The sequence below is a fragment of the Vidua macroura genome, chromosome 1 (assembly GCF_024509145.1).
Source record: "Vidua macroura isolate BioBank_ID:100142 chromosome 1, ASM2450914v1, whole genome shotgun sequence".
NCBI lineage: Eukaryota > Metazoa > Chordata > Aves > Passeriformes > Viduidae > Vidua > Vidua macroura.
In genome coordinates, this window is record NC_071571.1 from 31,635,817 (window position 1) to 31,652,093 (window position 16,277).

General features: G+C 39.6%; 1 protein-coding gene across 1 annotated transcript in view; it reads right to left on the minus strand.

Annotated features, from left to right (window-relative positions):
• Nucleotides 1-16,277, minus strand: part of RAPGEF5 (Rap guanine nucleotide exchange factor 5) — a 155,573-nt gene that overhangs the window by 11,237 nt on the left and 128,059 nt on the right. The window contains exons 18-24 of the mRNA XM_053990492.1: nucleotides 14,605-14,702; nucleotides 12,740-12,862; nucleotides 11,385-11,563; nucleotides 8,037-8,127; nucleotides 5,288-5,338; nucleotides 4,126-4,213; nucleotides 885-949 (exon numbers count right to left, since the gene is read on the minus strand). Coding sequence (XP_053846467.1) covers nucleotides 885-949; nucleotides 4,126-4,213; nucleotides 5,288-5,338; nucleotides 8,037-8,127; nucleotides 11,385-11,563; nucleotides 12,740-12,862; nucleotides 14,605-14,702 — 695 coding nt within the window. The remainder of the gene's footprint in view (nucleotides 1-884; nucleotides 950-4,125; nucleotides 4,214-5,287; nucleotides 5,339-8,036; nucleotides 8,128-11,384; nucleotides 11,564-12,739; nucleotides 12,863-14,604; nucleotides 14,703-16,277) is intronic.

A 16,277-nucleotide genomic window follows, 5' to 3' on the forward strand; every position in this document is an offset into this window, starting at 1 on the left:
TGGTCACGACAGAGAAGAGATCAGTGCCTGCCCCTCTTCTTCCCCTCACTAGGAAGTTCTAGACTGCGATGAGTTCTTCTCTAGGTTGAACAGACCAAGTGACTTCATGAAAATGTTATCAAAGAAAACTCCCCAAACCAAACAAAACCAACCAACCAAAAAGTAACAACAAAAACCAAACAAACCACCAAAAACCAACACAAATTAGGCAACTCAAACCTCTCTCAGTAATACCATGCCAGAGTAGATGTCATATGATGCCTAGAGTGAATGTGGCCAAAAACACATCATCAAGTGCCCTTATGCATAAAGGCTACAATTGTGATATTTACAATCACTTTAATTCATATTTCAGGCATTATTTTCTTCCTCATTTAACATAGATCAAAAAGTTTAACTTTCATTTAAGATCCCTAAAATTACAATACCACTGGCAGGTGATAAACTAGAGAAATCTTTCCTTAAGTGATAAACTAAAGAAACCTTGAGGGAAAAAAAAAAAAAAAAAAAAAAAAGGAAGCATAATTCAGAGAAAGCTGAAGCAGGAGAACTTAACTCATACAAAGCAGCCCATGAGATAGTGCAAAGCAGTTGATCTCACTGAGTATAACTGAAGAGTGGACTGTGTAGCAGTGATGATGGCCATTATTGGCTTAGCCATTTTACACAGAAGTAGAGGAGGAAGGAATGAGAAAAGAGAGGAGCAGAGGAAAAGGGCAGGGGAAAGAGACTTTGCTGTTTCATCCTGCTTGCTCTTTTCTACACCTGTTTATTTCCTCCTGGTTCAGCTAGAAGAAAACCTTATAGTCTTACAAGATAAGGAAAGCAAAGGGAAGAAGAGAACGTGAATGTTTTGAAAAACAGGAAGGATAAAATTAGCTTACCAGCTTTTCAAAATTAACAAGGTTATCCAGAAACGTTTTATTTCCTTCATGGATGAATGTTACATCTGGGAAAAAAAAGAAAACTATTATTATTCACAACCTCTTTGTTAATGTAAATAAATAAAATTAGTAAACAGCAACAAAAACAAACAAACAAACAAACAAAAAATCCTCAGAAAAACAATGAAAGTATACCATTAAGGATTGACACAATATCTTGTAACAGTGAAATAAAAGCCTGGCCTAATGATGACATGCAGAGATTATTAGATAACAACATTTACACATTGTTAAGAAGAGTATTTTTAAGTGGGGGCAAGGATTTCTTATTAAACCTGATCTTCTGGGATGCATAATATAGAGAAGATGGCTGGGAGCAGGGGAGGACATCCAGAGGGATGGCCCTGCATGGCCCAGGCTGGGACAGGTCTGACCCTGAGCCCAGAGCTCCACAGGGGCAGAGCTACCAGAGCTGGAGCTGGCTCTGACACCCCTTCATCTCCCTCTGCGGGACAAATGACTGTGAAGTCCTCCCCAAAGACAAGGGCTACAGCCCTCTCTGGATAGCCAGAGAGGTTAAACACAAGACACCAAAGTACAAAGCCTTGAAATAAGCATCATGCCGAGGGAAAAGGGAATTTGTAAAGGCAACAAAAAGGTCAGAGGAAAAGGAAAAGGTCTATATTTGGCTCCAGGAAGAGAACTGAACACAGTGTAATGAACTGGAGGGAGGGAATATCAAGCAAAATAAATGCTGCCAAGTTAAGATTACAATTAAAACAGTAGCTCAAGGCCATTTTCTCTGTTTTTCTAATATGTATTAGGTCAGAAGTGAGACCTATCTTGGACATAAAGTACCAAGAATATGAATAGATTCCCTGGGGGAGTGGAAGCTCTGACTTCAATAGTGCACCCTCCAGGTTACAGACGGCACTGGCAGGAGCACCACAGCCATGCCCCCATCAGCTCTCTCCTGCATGTGAGGGTACTCAGGAGATCTACGAGGAGAAAACACTAAAGGAATGAGATGGCACTCCACTACCATTACTCCTTAAAAGTCACAGCTGTGTGTGCCAGTGGGAGAACGGCACACAGTAAATGGGACAAGTGTCCCTGTCAGCAGAGGTGTTAGCCTCCAGCCCAGCAGTCGATCTGTGCCCCTCAGCATTTCTCCTGTCCTCACCGCTAGGATTCCCTCTGATAACCACACGGACCCCGTGGTTTGGGGGGATTTTAGGAGTGGAAACCTGCAGAGAAGCTTTGTCACACACCGCCCCCATCCACCTCTACCTTCACCCTCCCCGGAAACAGCCAACCTGATTTATTTCCTTGGGTTTCAAAGGCTCACTCAGCTTGAGGGGCATTTTGTAATTGCTTGGAATTGAAATGCTAAACGGCTTCAAATGCTGCTGGAAACCCGGGGCTGGGACTCTCGTGGGGGGTGATGGAGAGCTCCTGTGCCCCTAGGGTGGCTGGGCTGGGACAGGCAGGATGCCAGCCTGGACATGCAGAAAGCACAGCACATGCTGCCAAAACCTCCAGCACCTCTCCTACTGCTGGGCTGCATCCTAAAAAGCAGAGGGAAAGGAGGGAGCACGACCTTCTGCACCTCCTCTGCTGGGCTGCTTCGGGGCACCCGGGGAAAGGGACACAGAAAGGACAGGACTTCAGGACACAGGCAGTACTTGCGTCATTATCAATGCAGTTAAAAACTGTCCATCACTGCTAATGAAAAACCTATACTGGAAGCAGAAATTTTCACACAGCTTTTTAAGTCATTGACAGCAATGTGTGTATCTCTGAGGGCAGAAGGAACAGAAATTTGCTTTGCAGCCAACAACTAAGAGTCTAGATAAATTCAGTGGAGCAGAAAATTGCATCTGAACTAGGTTATAAGAGTATATCACAGTATTTTATTACACATTTGAAAAATCTGCCTGATTTTCAAAAGCTATGTCTGTGTGCCGTGAGAGTTCTGCATTTAAATTTAATTAACTTTTAAAAGGACACTCTGAAGTTATTTTTCATAATTTAAGATTTTTCATTTTTTTAATTGAAACTGCTTTTGTTCCTATTGTGATGAAATACAGCAATTTGCTGAGTTATTAATGATTTCTATGTTACCCATTCCTATTTTACTGTCTTGGAAATGACCTTAATACAAATATGCTTGATATGGAATAAATTCCATTGCACTGTGTAATACTTTGGGAATTACCAACCTTGACAACATCTCCTTATGGACCACTTTAATGAAGGACATTACTGCATTAATTTCAAAGTCTTCTTGCTATCTCCAACACAAGTTAAAGATACAAATGCTGTCTAGGTACATGTTCTTATACACCATATTGTAATGCAGTGCAAACATCATTGCTACAAGTGACTTATGTCTGCTGCCTTTGTTTGCAGGAAGACATACTCCAGAACACTTTCATTTTGAAGCCTTGATAATTGTATCCATTTGAATTAATGCAAACTCCTTTGATGTGTGCAAAGAGGGGAAGTGTCTGGTGGCTCCCGAACTGTCACCAACTGATCTGCAGAACTGCTTTCAAACATTTCACAGCAGCAGGTTGGAATAAACAGCCTAAAGAGAACACTTTCAGAATACAGGAATAAACAAATGAATTTGCCATGTTCAAAGACTAGGCAATTAATAATTAATGACTCCAAGACAATGGAATATTTGAAATACTTGCCACTTAATTAGCTGCCCAGCTCACTGCATTAGCAAGTAGTTGTACTTTATTTTAAGACTTTAAAAAAAATATTTTAGATAGTAAGACTTTATTTATCTCTTTCAGACCTATAAGAGATTTGGAAATCCCCTCCTCTAAGGACAGACAGACAGGACAGGTTCTGCTTGCAGGTGGCACCAGGGCAGGTTCATCCCAACAAAGCAGGGAGGCATCTCCCTACAGGCATTTCAGAGCAGCAGTGTGACCATGGCCACAGGTTCAGGGGCTTGCAGGGTCACACTTCTCCACTGAAGAGGATGTGGCCAAAGCAAAAGCACACAGCTCTATCAACACTTAACAGGACAGTATGCAGTTTTAAGACCTGTGTGAAAACTGGGATCTTCCCACTGTCTTAAAAAAAGTTTATTATCCAGACCAAGTTCTATCTTCTCAATACCACTATATCTGTCACATACTCATCTTAAGAGCATCTGAAGGAAAAATCACCTTACACTTATTTTAATTAACAACAGTGAAGAGCAGCCAAGCTTTAATATTACCTTTCAGAAGTAAGGGCATGAAGGGGATTTTCGGAGATTTCATTTTCTTGAACGCATCTCTGTAAGCTTTGTGATTCAGAGAAGGATCCTACAAAACCATTTGAGTAATAGACAGAAAAATCAATAGGCTATAAAAAGAGCAATTCTAAATCCATTACAGGCTTATGATCTGAACATGGTTTAGATATAAAAGGTTTCTTTGGGATGCAAGGTAGCTAAAGGTTTTCTAAGCTAGCTGACATGCTAAACTGAACAGGAACGTAAACAGTGAAAGGAACAAAAGCAATTATGTTCCTTTAGATGAAGCAGTGCTAAATTGAGAGGAAACAGCAGAATAGATTCACTTGGACTGCTCTATAATTTCCCCACAAATTTCTATTAGCAAAATCTCTTATTGTATAGCACAAAATGTATCCTGAATGTATTGCTGATTAACTTCTTTAAAAAAACCAAAATAAACATCACCAAACAGCAACAAAAAATCCCAACAAAAACTGCTTTGAGATCCGTGGAGCATGCTGGAGACTTTCAAAGAAAGTAAGGTAGTATGTTTCAGTGGCATTATGTAGGCAGTTCAAAAAGTCATCTCAATTTCCAGTGTAAACACCAGCTCACACAGAATCTTTAAAACACATTCATTTATAAAGAACTCCAAGTACAGAAGCAGGACAGCTGGTAAAGGCTGGATCTCCTGTTCCTCATGCCAGGCAGTGATCTTACCATGCACCCACTTCCATGACAGCCAGAGGAAACATTTGTTTATTCTGCTTTGATAATGCTGACAAAGACCCTCAAGCCCCTCAGATTTTGACATTTGTTTTTTTGCAACTTGAGCTGGTCTTTTTTTCTCCTGATCTGCAGCATATTGCTTCAGATAAAGTTTGATTAGCTACCAGGGAAAAAGAACAGCTCCCAAACTGATACTGGTGAAACTACATTTCCCTCTCTCTGCCCTTCCTCCCTCGGTAAGGAACAGAGCCTCTTTCCTTTTCATGTTTGCAGACCACCTCAGAGCTCTGGAGAGCCATGTGGCCTTCAGCAAATCACAGATCTGACATGACAAGTCCAACTCCAGACAATAACAGGCAGACTCCAAATAAATTAGGAAGGAGGAAGGCAAGTAAAGCTAGCAATGTTCTTCTGCTGTCAACACCATACTTACCGTCAAACTTTCAAGTTCAGTGAAAAGTTTCTTGAACTTCCCAGGAATTTTCTGAAGTGTGGAAAACAGAGAGGGAAAGAAAAAAAAAAAAGAAAAAAAGAAAAAAAAAGAAAGAAAAAAGAGAGAATTTGATTTAGGCAGAAAAATGCTGAGGTAATTTTTCCATGAGACTGCTCTGGGTGAAGTGCCTGCTGAAAGCACCAACATGCACTTAACCCCGGCTCCTCAGCTCCCAGGGCCCTAATTACAGACCACGTTCAGTGCAATGACAGCAAGGAACTGGGCCCTGCAGCCTCGTCTTGGGGACCTGCAATCTTCTTTTATGGAAATTGCTTGTTAGCAGCTGGTTTTACTTTCTTCCCCAGCTTCTATGACTAAACATCCTTATCAAGCTAGATGCAGTAACACAGGCTGAGAATTCAGAAACTGATCACATCCATGTTAAATCATTTGTTGTAATCAATCTACCCCCAGAATATGGGTTCTAGAAATTAACAGGTGTCCCACTCAGTGCTGTTCTATACATCATGCCAGTGCTGATAGGGTTAACACTGGCACATATTGGTGCCAAAGTGAGACATTTCCTTAATAAACTGATTACTCTGTCTCTGGTATCTGCTCCTAATGCCACAGAGAGGCATAAAACACTTTTTTATTGCATAAAACAGTTTCTAAGGGAGCCCAGGCACAAACTACTGTCTTGCCCCTCCTGCCAACACCTGCTCTACTCCACAAGCATCCACTTTCTTTGTCTCTAAGATGCTCTAATGGATTCACATCACTACACTCAAAGTAATGGTTTGCAATTAAAATTTTCATGCTGGTATTTCAGACTTGAAGAATGCTGTGTGGACCTTAAAGCCTGCCTATTTTTTCCAGCCATAGTAGCTAGTCTAGTAAAAGAGATCCCCTCTTAGTACAAATCCTGTCTTGTCTTTGTCCTTAGATCCTGACAGCCACAGTGACACCACCAAGAGAAAAGAGATTTAGAACAATTAGATTAAGTGGATGTGCATTATTAAAATGCTAAAATGATTGAACATGGAACTGCAATTGCATGTTTTTTTCTATCTTAAATCAGGGAAAGTGAGGCTCATGAAAACACTGGATACTGTAGGAAAAAAAAGTAGAATATGCTTGGGAGCATACTACTTGTTTAAGAAATCAAGTGCAGAGCCAATATGATTTAGTCTAAATGGCTGCTTAAATTCAGGTTGTTTCATTTACATGTGTAAGTAATTATAATTAATTTAAAAACATTGCTCTACTTTCTAGAAGTCACATTACTAATGCAAATAACCTTCTGCTTTTGAAACTTCCAGTGCAATGATGTTTTACAAATTAAAAAAAAAGAAAGGATGTGACTTGATAAATATTTTACACACAGAAACGTGACATATTTACAGTGGTACATATGCAGATGCACTCTTTGTTCCGACAAACAACATATTCTGCTCTTCCTGAGAGAAGTCCACCGGCAGCGCATGATCTCCAGAGGCCTCAGCACAGAGCAGAGTTCTGCATGTCTCTGTGCAGGAGAGATCTGTATCACTGCCTTTGAGACCATACTTGGTCTCTTCCACTCTCCTACCAAAGCCCAGAGAAACTGAATGAAGGCAACTTAGGAGGAGGCCATGGCAAATGTCCCCCAGAGAGGTGTTTTAGAGATATCAGAGGCAAGGGGTTTCTGTGTCATCGTCCTCAGGTATGTAGTTTCTCTAAAACTTTTACTTTATCTCTGATTTAAGTCAGCTCTTCCTTGCCTATCTGAGTCCCCGTAAACAGTCACTGTCCTTGTTCCTCTGTGTGTCAAAGCCTGAGACTTACAAGTGATGTTTCCATATGCATGGTTTTCAGCTAAGGGGGGAGACTTTGCTCTGGACAGTGTCAGACAGGTTTGTAAGTCTCTAATGGCCCTTTGGTCCCAGCTGTTGGTGCTCAAGCATATCTCCAAGGCAGGAGATCACAGCCCTTCTCTGTCACTCTGTCACAATTACAGATTGATATTTCTGGAGTACTGCACACCTGTGGTGTTAAGGGCACGAAGGAGGGATAAGGCTTCAACCCACCCTGCTAAATTAGTCCTTCCCCAGTATTTGGTTCATCAGCAGATACAATACTAAACTGGCAGATACTATAACTCAATACGGATGCCATTTGGATGGGAACAAATCCACAACATAAATATAGATCCCAGTGGGACCCTCCTTTAAACACACTCATGCTCTATGTAGCAACCAGTAGTTTGTATGTAGCAAATAATCTCTGTTCTCCAGTATGCTCCTTATTCATGGCTCATTTCCTAACTTTGTTGTTCAAGATGAGCAGCTGCAAAAAAAAAAAAAAAACTGATGAAAGACAACTAGAGAAGGTTTATTTCTACTTTGTTGTTTTGGCTTTTTAATGAAATTATTCCATAATAAGGTATTGCTTGTTTGGAGCCACCTTTGTAAGGCTTTCTGTTCTGACATCTACTTAAAATGCTAGAATAATTTATTTTGTTTTAAGGGGATAGGATCTCCATGCTTTGTTCTTATTTAAAACTCTGGAAGGACACATTTAGGGTTTTTTTTTAATACCTGCGTATCTAAGGTTTCAGGTCACAAAGAATTTTCTCCATCAACACTCCCTCTATGTTTGATTTCAGCATGAAAAAATAATAATCAGAAAGAAAAGGTAATTCACCAGTATACAGCCTTTGTGCAAAATGGTTTTGACAGCATCTGAAAGATATAAAGATGTGTCTTACCTCCCAGGTCTGAGACAGCCGGCTCACAGATGCAGTGTTGAGACCCATAACAATTGCAAAGAATGAATTCAGATTTCTTTGGGCTTTACAGCTGAGGAATAAAAATATGATTTTTTTTGTACTCAGAATCAGTGATAAATGGAATGCACACGTATCCTAGGTTACTGAGTCTCATTTCAACTCTCAGCACTGACACACAATCATCTTCCACATAATGAACTCATTAAATGTCCTCTCATAACCACCTGCAGTCTAGGTGATGGGGTCTCTAAGAAGTTTTTTAGAAAACGTTCTACTGTCTCATCAACCCTGTTGTTGGCAGGTTAATTTTTTCCCTTTGCTGTCAAAAGTAATTTTCCCTTTTCAATGTTCAAGTTACTCCCAGCTGTCCTTTACCACACAGAAAAATTCCTTGACCTCTATTCTGTTGTACAATAAATATTTTCATCCTCTTTTTCATCTTTTCTGTAAATTGTACAGCATAGGTTCCTTCAATATCTCATTGTAGTTGTGGCCTGCAATTTGCTTTTCCATATTGTTATTATTCTTCATTGAACTCTTTGTAATTTATTTTAACTCATATTTAACTCTTATTTCCTTCACTACTTTCTCATGTAGTGAGACAGTGGGGGGTGGAAGAAGAAATATAATTAATGTTCCACGTTCTTATACAATCATAAAACAAACAGCAAATTATTTATTTGGAACAGCATAACATTTTGTCCTTTCTTTTAATTTGTCATCTATTATTACCCAAGGACCTCTGTCACAGTGCTGTTCTTTACAATCATGCATTTATTTCTTCAGCTCAGTATTAGCATTCTGTAGCTGAATTACTTGGCATCTATCTAAATTAAATCTTATCCTACTGTTGTTTGCACATGCCACTAGACTCCTTAGATAATTTTTTTTCTATCTATCCTCCAATGCATTTGCAATCCTTCATCATTTTTGTTGTCTGAAAATCTGCTTAGTGTTCAATTTACATATGCCTATAAACCAGTTGCAGCTAGTACTGGTTCCAGTACAGCTGGAACCATCCATTTCTGGGATGGAATTTGCTCAATACCTCTATTTTTTGACATTTTACTGTATACAATCAGACCATGCTTATTTCTAATCCATTTCCTAGTTCATCAGGAAACTTGAAATCCTGAAATACCGAGTCCTTTTAAAAAGAAAATATTGCCCTGTCTCTTGCAGATTTTTGGAGACCATACAAATACCTGCGTGCATTTGTGTGTGAGAGTGTGAATCCTCTTTTAAGACAATTTAAAGTATGAATGAATCCACTGGGTTCACTGGGATTTATCATCAGGGAAAAGTACATGCCAAGGCCTTAGCCTGGAAAATGGCCAGAACTTGTTACAAGTTTTATAAAGCCTGCCCTTATCACTGTGTACTATCTTGAGACAGTGTGTTTCTCACTTCACTTCAGCTGTCTTCAAGTTAATCCCAACTTTGTTGCTTAGATTCTTTTTATCATTAAAGCCAGGCAGCTCCCAAAGGCAACTCATTTCAAAACAAGGAAGGTGTCCAACGCAGCCTGCATAAACAGTCTGTTGGGTGGGCCCACTCCTCACAGCAAGCTGTGGAGAGAAGGGATGTCTCTCACAGTCAGCCACTGCTTGCTTGGGGAGCCAAAAGGCTGCTGTTGTAATCTGTTTCTTCTAACCTTACATTGACTTGTTTCTTTAGCTCCCCAGGATGTTTTTTCCCAATAACATGCTAATTAATTTTGTTTATTGAACCACTTGTCTTCTCTTTTAGACTACTCATCAACAGAAGCATATGGATTTGTTTTTCAAATACTCTGTCTCCCTTTTATGCATTGACACGCTTGCGTAAAATGCATTCCTCAACACCAAAGCACACAGATGATGAACATGAAATCTGAGTCCTGGTGGCTTCCTGACCAGACAAAGATTCCTGGCTGAATCTGTGAGCAGAAAACAGGGAGCAGCCAAAGCTGTTCATAGTTCCCTACCTCTCTGCTTAGTCATAAACAAAACAGGAGGGCTGCTTGGCTTGTATCATGATGTGTTTAGCACACCATCCTTCCACCCTAATTGTTCTTCTCTCATCAACTCTTCCAGAACCGATGAGATACAGCGGTGTGCTCGTTTAGAAAGCAGCTTTTATGATGAAAAAAAAAAACTCGTGAAAGCTACACACTCTCTTATTTCATCACCTACATTCTCCAGTGATGGATGCTTCTGCAATACAGGGGGAGAGCCTATCTACTGTTTACTGACAACTGTATTTAGTCTCCATAACTTTGGCTTTTCACTTAACAGAATGGGATGAATAAAAATAGAGCAACACTTTAGTCTGGTAACAAATATATTCTTATTCATGTAGGACTGACACAAAACTTTTCTGGGATGCAAATTAATGCTACAATGGTGCAAGCAAGGCACATGGAACCAACCATTTTTTGGTCATTGATACGGCAGAAAATGAACATATTACTGGATACCACACAACTTGCAAACTAAATCGGATCACATTTATGAGTTACACTAGATTAGATTAGAAAAATTAATTCTCTAAAGGCACTGCTTCAGCAGAGAACAGTCTTTTGTATGTAAGTGCCTTGCAAATTAAATCAGCCCAGCCGATGAAGGGAACAATTTATACATTTTCCACGAACATGCATATTCAAATATTGCAGAAGACCAGCAAGTGGAGAGAGAGGTGAGGAGCATGATTGCACATATTTAAATTGCTCCATTTCCTTGGTTACAAAGACAAAAAATTATTACAGAGAAAAGAAATCTCTGTGTATAGTATATATTTGTATTCTGTTGCATGGCATAGAATAAATGGCAGTACTATTTAGTAACAGAATAGACTGTCAAATCTAACACATGAAAAAGCCTACCCTGCCAATAAGTAAAGGAGTACTCTAGAGAGGATTACATGTGGCAACAGCTTATTGCAGTGAGGTTCCTCTCCAGAAGTAGGACTTTCAAGTTTATAACAGAATGTTTTTGTTTCTATCTAGCCTTGTGTGACTGTTTTGCTGCCAAAATAGTTCTGTCGTATGGTCCTGAGGTTATCTCAGCTCAGAAGGAGCCATCTCTGCACCATCAGGGATGTTGCAGCTGACACTGCAGACAGCAGTAGCTAAGCTGCCAGGGGAGATTTGAGCAGCACACACTCCACCATGCCTCCTTTTGACCAGGCTCTGCTGTTGTTATCTATGGACTGTTTTATGTAGGTACACTTACTACACTATCAAAGCACAGGACAACAAATTAGTTTTCTTTCTTTGCTTCTCTACCTACTTCTTGCCAAACAAACCATGTGAATTCAAGGATTTATATTGCAACACCAGCAACTTACTGGGCAGCAATCTTGATGAACTTTTTCACTAGCTGTACACGTTTGCAGAGCTGGCTACAGAGGAGTATCTCGGTGGCAACCCAAAGCTGGACCTCATTGCATCTTTGAAGCAGAAGACTGAGATTCTCGGTGTTTTCAGCACTGCCCTGTCTGCTGAACGTGAAGTATATCAGCTCTTGCTGGAAGACATTGACAACACCATTAGGGATATAAAAACAATTTAAATATAAATGGACTGTAAATTATTTAAAACTATGTTTTTGAAACAAGGTCTGGTCACAAATGGTTATTTTTTCATTATCCATGAGCCAATCACAAACGGTTCAGGTTTAGCTTAGCAAAATCCAGAAACTTATTACAGAAGGCAGGTGGACTGGAAATCCTGCAAGATATGCTCTTCTTGTTAGAATTCCCAAGGTTGCATTTCTGGCTATAGCCAAGTATAAGATATAAACAATCTATTTCTGTATTTCATCACTTCTGTTCGAGTATGAGAAATCAACCATATCAAACCACTGCAGAATCTGAAAAATTCATATTCAAACTTGTTTCTGTATTAGCCAATTTTTAACCAATAGACGTGTGGGTCTTGATTTCTGTTAAAAAAAAAATCCCAAATGTGGCCAGTTTTAAATTTAAAGTGTCTAAACTGAATAAAAACCCAAAATGAAAGAAAAGGAAAGTATCTGGTGAAAAGCAAGGCAATTTTGCATTCATTTCTCAGAAAGCCAAGATGCTTTTCAGTAAACAGTATTTTCAAGAGAGCTTTTCTACTGTTAACTGTGTGTTTTACTCAGCAACACAAACCAGAATCTATCAAAGTCATTGAAAGAACCTGAAGTGCACCATTATCTCATTTAATAAAGCCTGCCCAGTATTTTTTATCTCACTGCAGCCTAACAAGAACAGTAATGTGGCCATCTAAATTGCTGAAACTGTGAATGTTTTGGTGGCTAAAGGGACATGAAAGACAACTATTTCTGGAATCCCATATTCACTGAAACACTATCAAGTGCATAGGACATTTTGCACATGTAACACATTCACAGAGAGGGTTTTTAGAACATAATCATGGTCTTTTACTCTTTTGAGGCTAATCTCAATAAAACACATCAGGTATACAGGGAACAAATGAGATGCCTGAACATAGGAATGTTACAAACCTCTGACAATTCTTTTCAGTCTCCAGACTGCAAGATAACTCTTGGACCTGTGACCACTACTGAGGAGCTGCCAAATCATGTTGGCATGACAGTGAAGCAAGCACCCAGGAATACCAACGCTCCAAAATGCATCACAATGATGCAATGCTGCATGACAATAATATACCTGGAAGTGGATGTGGTACTTCTTACCTCATGAATTGCATTGAAGAGGCTCCAGTCAAAGTTTGTTAGCTCTAAGGCAAGGTCCCAGGTGTTAATTCCCAGAATCCTCACAGATCTCTGCTGCAATTCTTCATTTTCAGAAAATGGGCTCTAAATGATTAGACAAGAGCAAAACAAATTCCTCAAGAAATGCCAAAGGTTCTGCAATGAAACAGTTACTGGACTAAGGTACCAAACAGAGCTGAGTAGGTAATCTTCTCTAAGTGCACTCTGAGGGCTTTTTTCCCCACTAATCAAAATGAAAGAGCTGTAACCTATTTAATAAATAGCTTGAAATGGGAAATGGGTCAATAGGATCAATGATTTGCTTTGGAGAGTGAAGCCTTCTCCCTCTCTCCTTCTCTCTCTCTCTCTCTCCCAACCTTGAATATAAAACACTGGCCAAGCAGACAGCATAATGAAAATAAAATCCCTCAAACTATCAGAAAATAAAATCTAAATTAATACATCTTTAAATTTTCTGATATAAAAGAATCATTCTGAAAACACATTGGATTAAGAATAAATACACATAACTTGCACTCCAGTCCACTTTTACAAATAACATAAATCCATATATTTTATGATTAATCTACCCCAAATGTAATCAACAAAGAGCAAAACACTGTGGGTTCTGATTCATAAAAGTTACTTAGTATATTACTGTGGAGTGCAGTGGTACTGCTGGTATTCATTATTAGCTGGGATTTTCAAAGTTTTGCATTTCTCTTGGCTTTTTTAACCTCATCAGTCTGAAACTTGGCACATGAACCATCTGCCAAGATGAAAGATTATTCTTACCAGTTAAGCCATTACTTTGATGCTACTTTGATTTCAGACAGTTACAGCAAGTTTTGCAATTTTTGTTATGTAACTAATGAAACTAGGTTGGCTGTCACCTGTCTATGCTGGAAACCTTCCTTTAATATTCACATTTTTAGAGATGGCTGGAATGTCGGAGATAATGGGGATGACAGATTACAATGATAGTGGCATGCCAGCTCTTCAGGGCACATTGATCCAACAAAATGCAAATAGACATTTCTTATCCTGAGGATGAATGCACAGATCCTAGAGGTACTGACAACATGTAGAAGTCAGCTGCGATACAGCCCCTACTCTTTCCTAGAAACATCTGCATAATTAGCAGAAAGCTATTGGAACACCAAAGTGCCTGACTGTGCCTGCCTCACTGAGGTTTTGGGAAAGCATGGAGGGAGGGAGGTTGCAATCCTGGTTTCTGAAGACAGGGAAGGATGAGAGGATCTGCTGCCTCTCAATCCACTGACTTTCCCAGCACCAGCGAGAGGATGGAGAGACAGACAGGCAGAAGGAAAGGAGGAGGACACGCCCCCAGTGGTACACACCAGCTGGCCACAACACAGGGGTAAGTAACACTGATGGGTCTTGTGGAACTCACACGACATCTATTTCCACGTGCAGTAATTCCAGGGAATTTGTCCATCACTTTGTATGAATATGTACCAGCCAAAATGCTACAGAGTCACAAGGCAGGGCGGGGAGGAAAGAGTCTCAAGAGCCCTGAATAATCCTTATCCCATCCATTCTGATACAAACACAAGCCAGCTTTTCCAGGCTGATGTAGATTGCAAGACTTAAGCTGCACAGAAGCTTTGGTTTATTTAAAATTGACAAACAAATTCCTTTACTGTTCAGTCAAATAACTGCTGTTAATGAAAGATTTTTTTTTTAAGGAATAGAGCAACTCAGTAAGCTTTATTAAGGAAGAAAAAAAAAATTCTGCATTGAAAAAGCCCTCTGAGCGGAATACTAAGATTTTGATTTGGAGTCAGACAAACAAAAAATGGGAAATATACAATGCCAATCCTTACCAAAGAATCAGTCAGATCTTTTCGGTATACAAACATACGACTGGATGACTCCAAAGATTTTGAGATAGCTAAATCATTTGGTTGTAGCTCATGTTTTTCTGTAAAAACAGCAAAAAACCAGAAGTTTCAGAACAGGAGTATAAGCTGTATATGAGAAAAAAAGGTACAACTGTATTTGTGAAGCCACATCACTTCTTAGAAGGTAACTAAGCATCAAATTCAGTCTCTGTGGGGACCAATCATATCCACCCTGCTCAGGCAAGATAAAGGCAAGATATCTCTGATGGACTACAGCACAAAAGCTTCCTGCTTCTGCTTTTAAACTGCACTTCACATAGAACGGAAAGAAACCCTGAAATCATCTGGTCTAGCCTCCTATGCCTTATAGAACATTTCATTTCAACCCAGTGTATCTAATATAAATGTAGTGAATTTTGTTAGAGCAGAGTCTCTCAGCCTCCAGAGACTGAGCTTTTGTGTGTCACTGGAGACAAAACCAGGGGTGGAGATTAAATCAGTAGCCACAGCCATTGAACAGGAAAAGAAGTTTAAAGGATCCCATCACCATGAAATTCACCCCACAGAGCACTAACACAGTATTTACAGTAATTCTTCTAGACTTAGAGCAAATTTAAGAAATATCTGAGTAAAAGAGCAGGACACTGGTAGCAAAGGGTAAGGACTTTTTTTCCCTCAGTCCAGAGTACTGGTTCAGCTCTGCAGAATCTTGAATGAACTAGAGAAAGGTGGGGGGAAAAATAAAGAAAAACTCTAAACACAGCTTAAAAACTGCCCTGCAAAAACTGTCACTTCTTGCGGGCTCCAAGTAATCCCCTGGAGACCTGATAAATGGTAGACCCAAAACTACCAAGAACACTGACTGCTACCCTGGACTCTGCATTGCCCATGAGGAGTAGGACCAGGAGGAACCTGAAAGCCAACCATAATTTCAGACAGTTTTCCCTTTTATCCATGCTCACTTAACAATTGATACACAGGTACATTATGCTGAACTATAATTATGTTTTTTTCAAGGTCATTTCAAATAAAGAGTTTGCTTATTCATTATTGGAGTACAATAAAAACAGGTTCTCCAATGCTCACACTTCTGCCCTCCAAGTGGATTAAAGACAAGAGTTCTAAGTCACACAAATAGCAAAAACACCAGGCAGGAAAAAAAAGCATAGCAGGTTGGTGTTTATTACTTGCAGTACAGGATGAGTAAGAAGAAAGATACTGATATTGTTGTATTTCCAATTAACTCAGGCAATGTAACTGTAAATAACATTTTAGGGGTTATAAAGGTCATAACCCCTACTATACCTGCATTTTATTTACTATTTCTCATTGAACAACCAAGTGGCAACCACTTCCATTTTGTGGCTTTCTTGGGAACCAGTATAGTATGTTTCATTATTTATGAATGGTTGGTTTTCTTTAGCTAAGCAGCAGTTAGAACCAGATTTATTGCTATCGGAGCAAAACTTAACCTGCTCTTGAACAGGAGAGAAAGACCTGAAAAACAACAGCAGCAGAGTAATTTTGCAGTGCTGTAAAATGCACTGGAGGTCAGTTTGGGCACACACAAGGGTAAAAAGAGTATGCCTGAAAATGATGTAGCCTGGATGGCCGGGACACCCATGTGTAATGCTCCCAATGGCAGCTTCATGCCC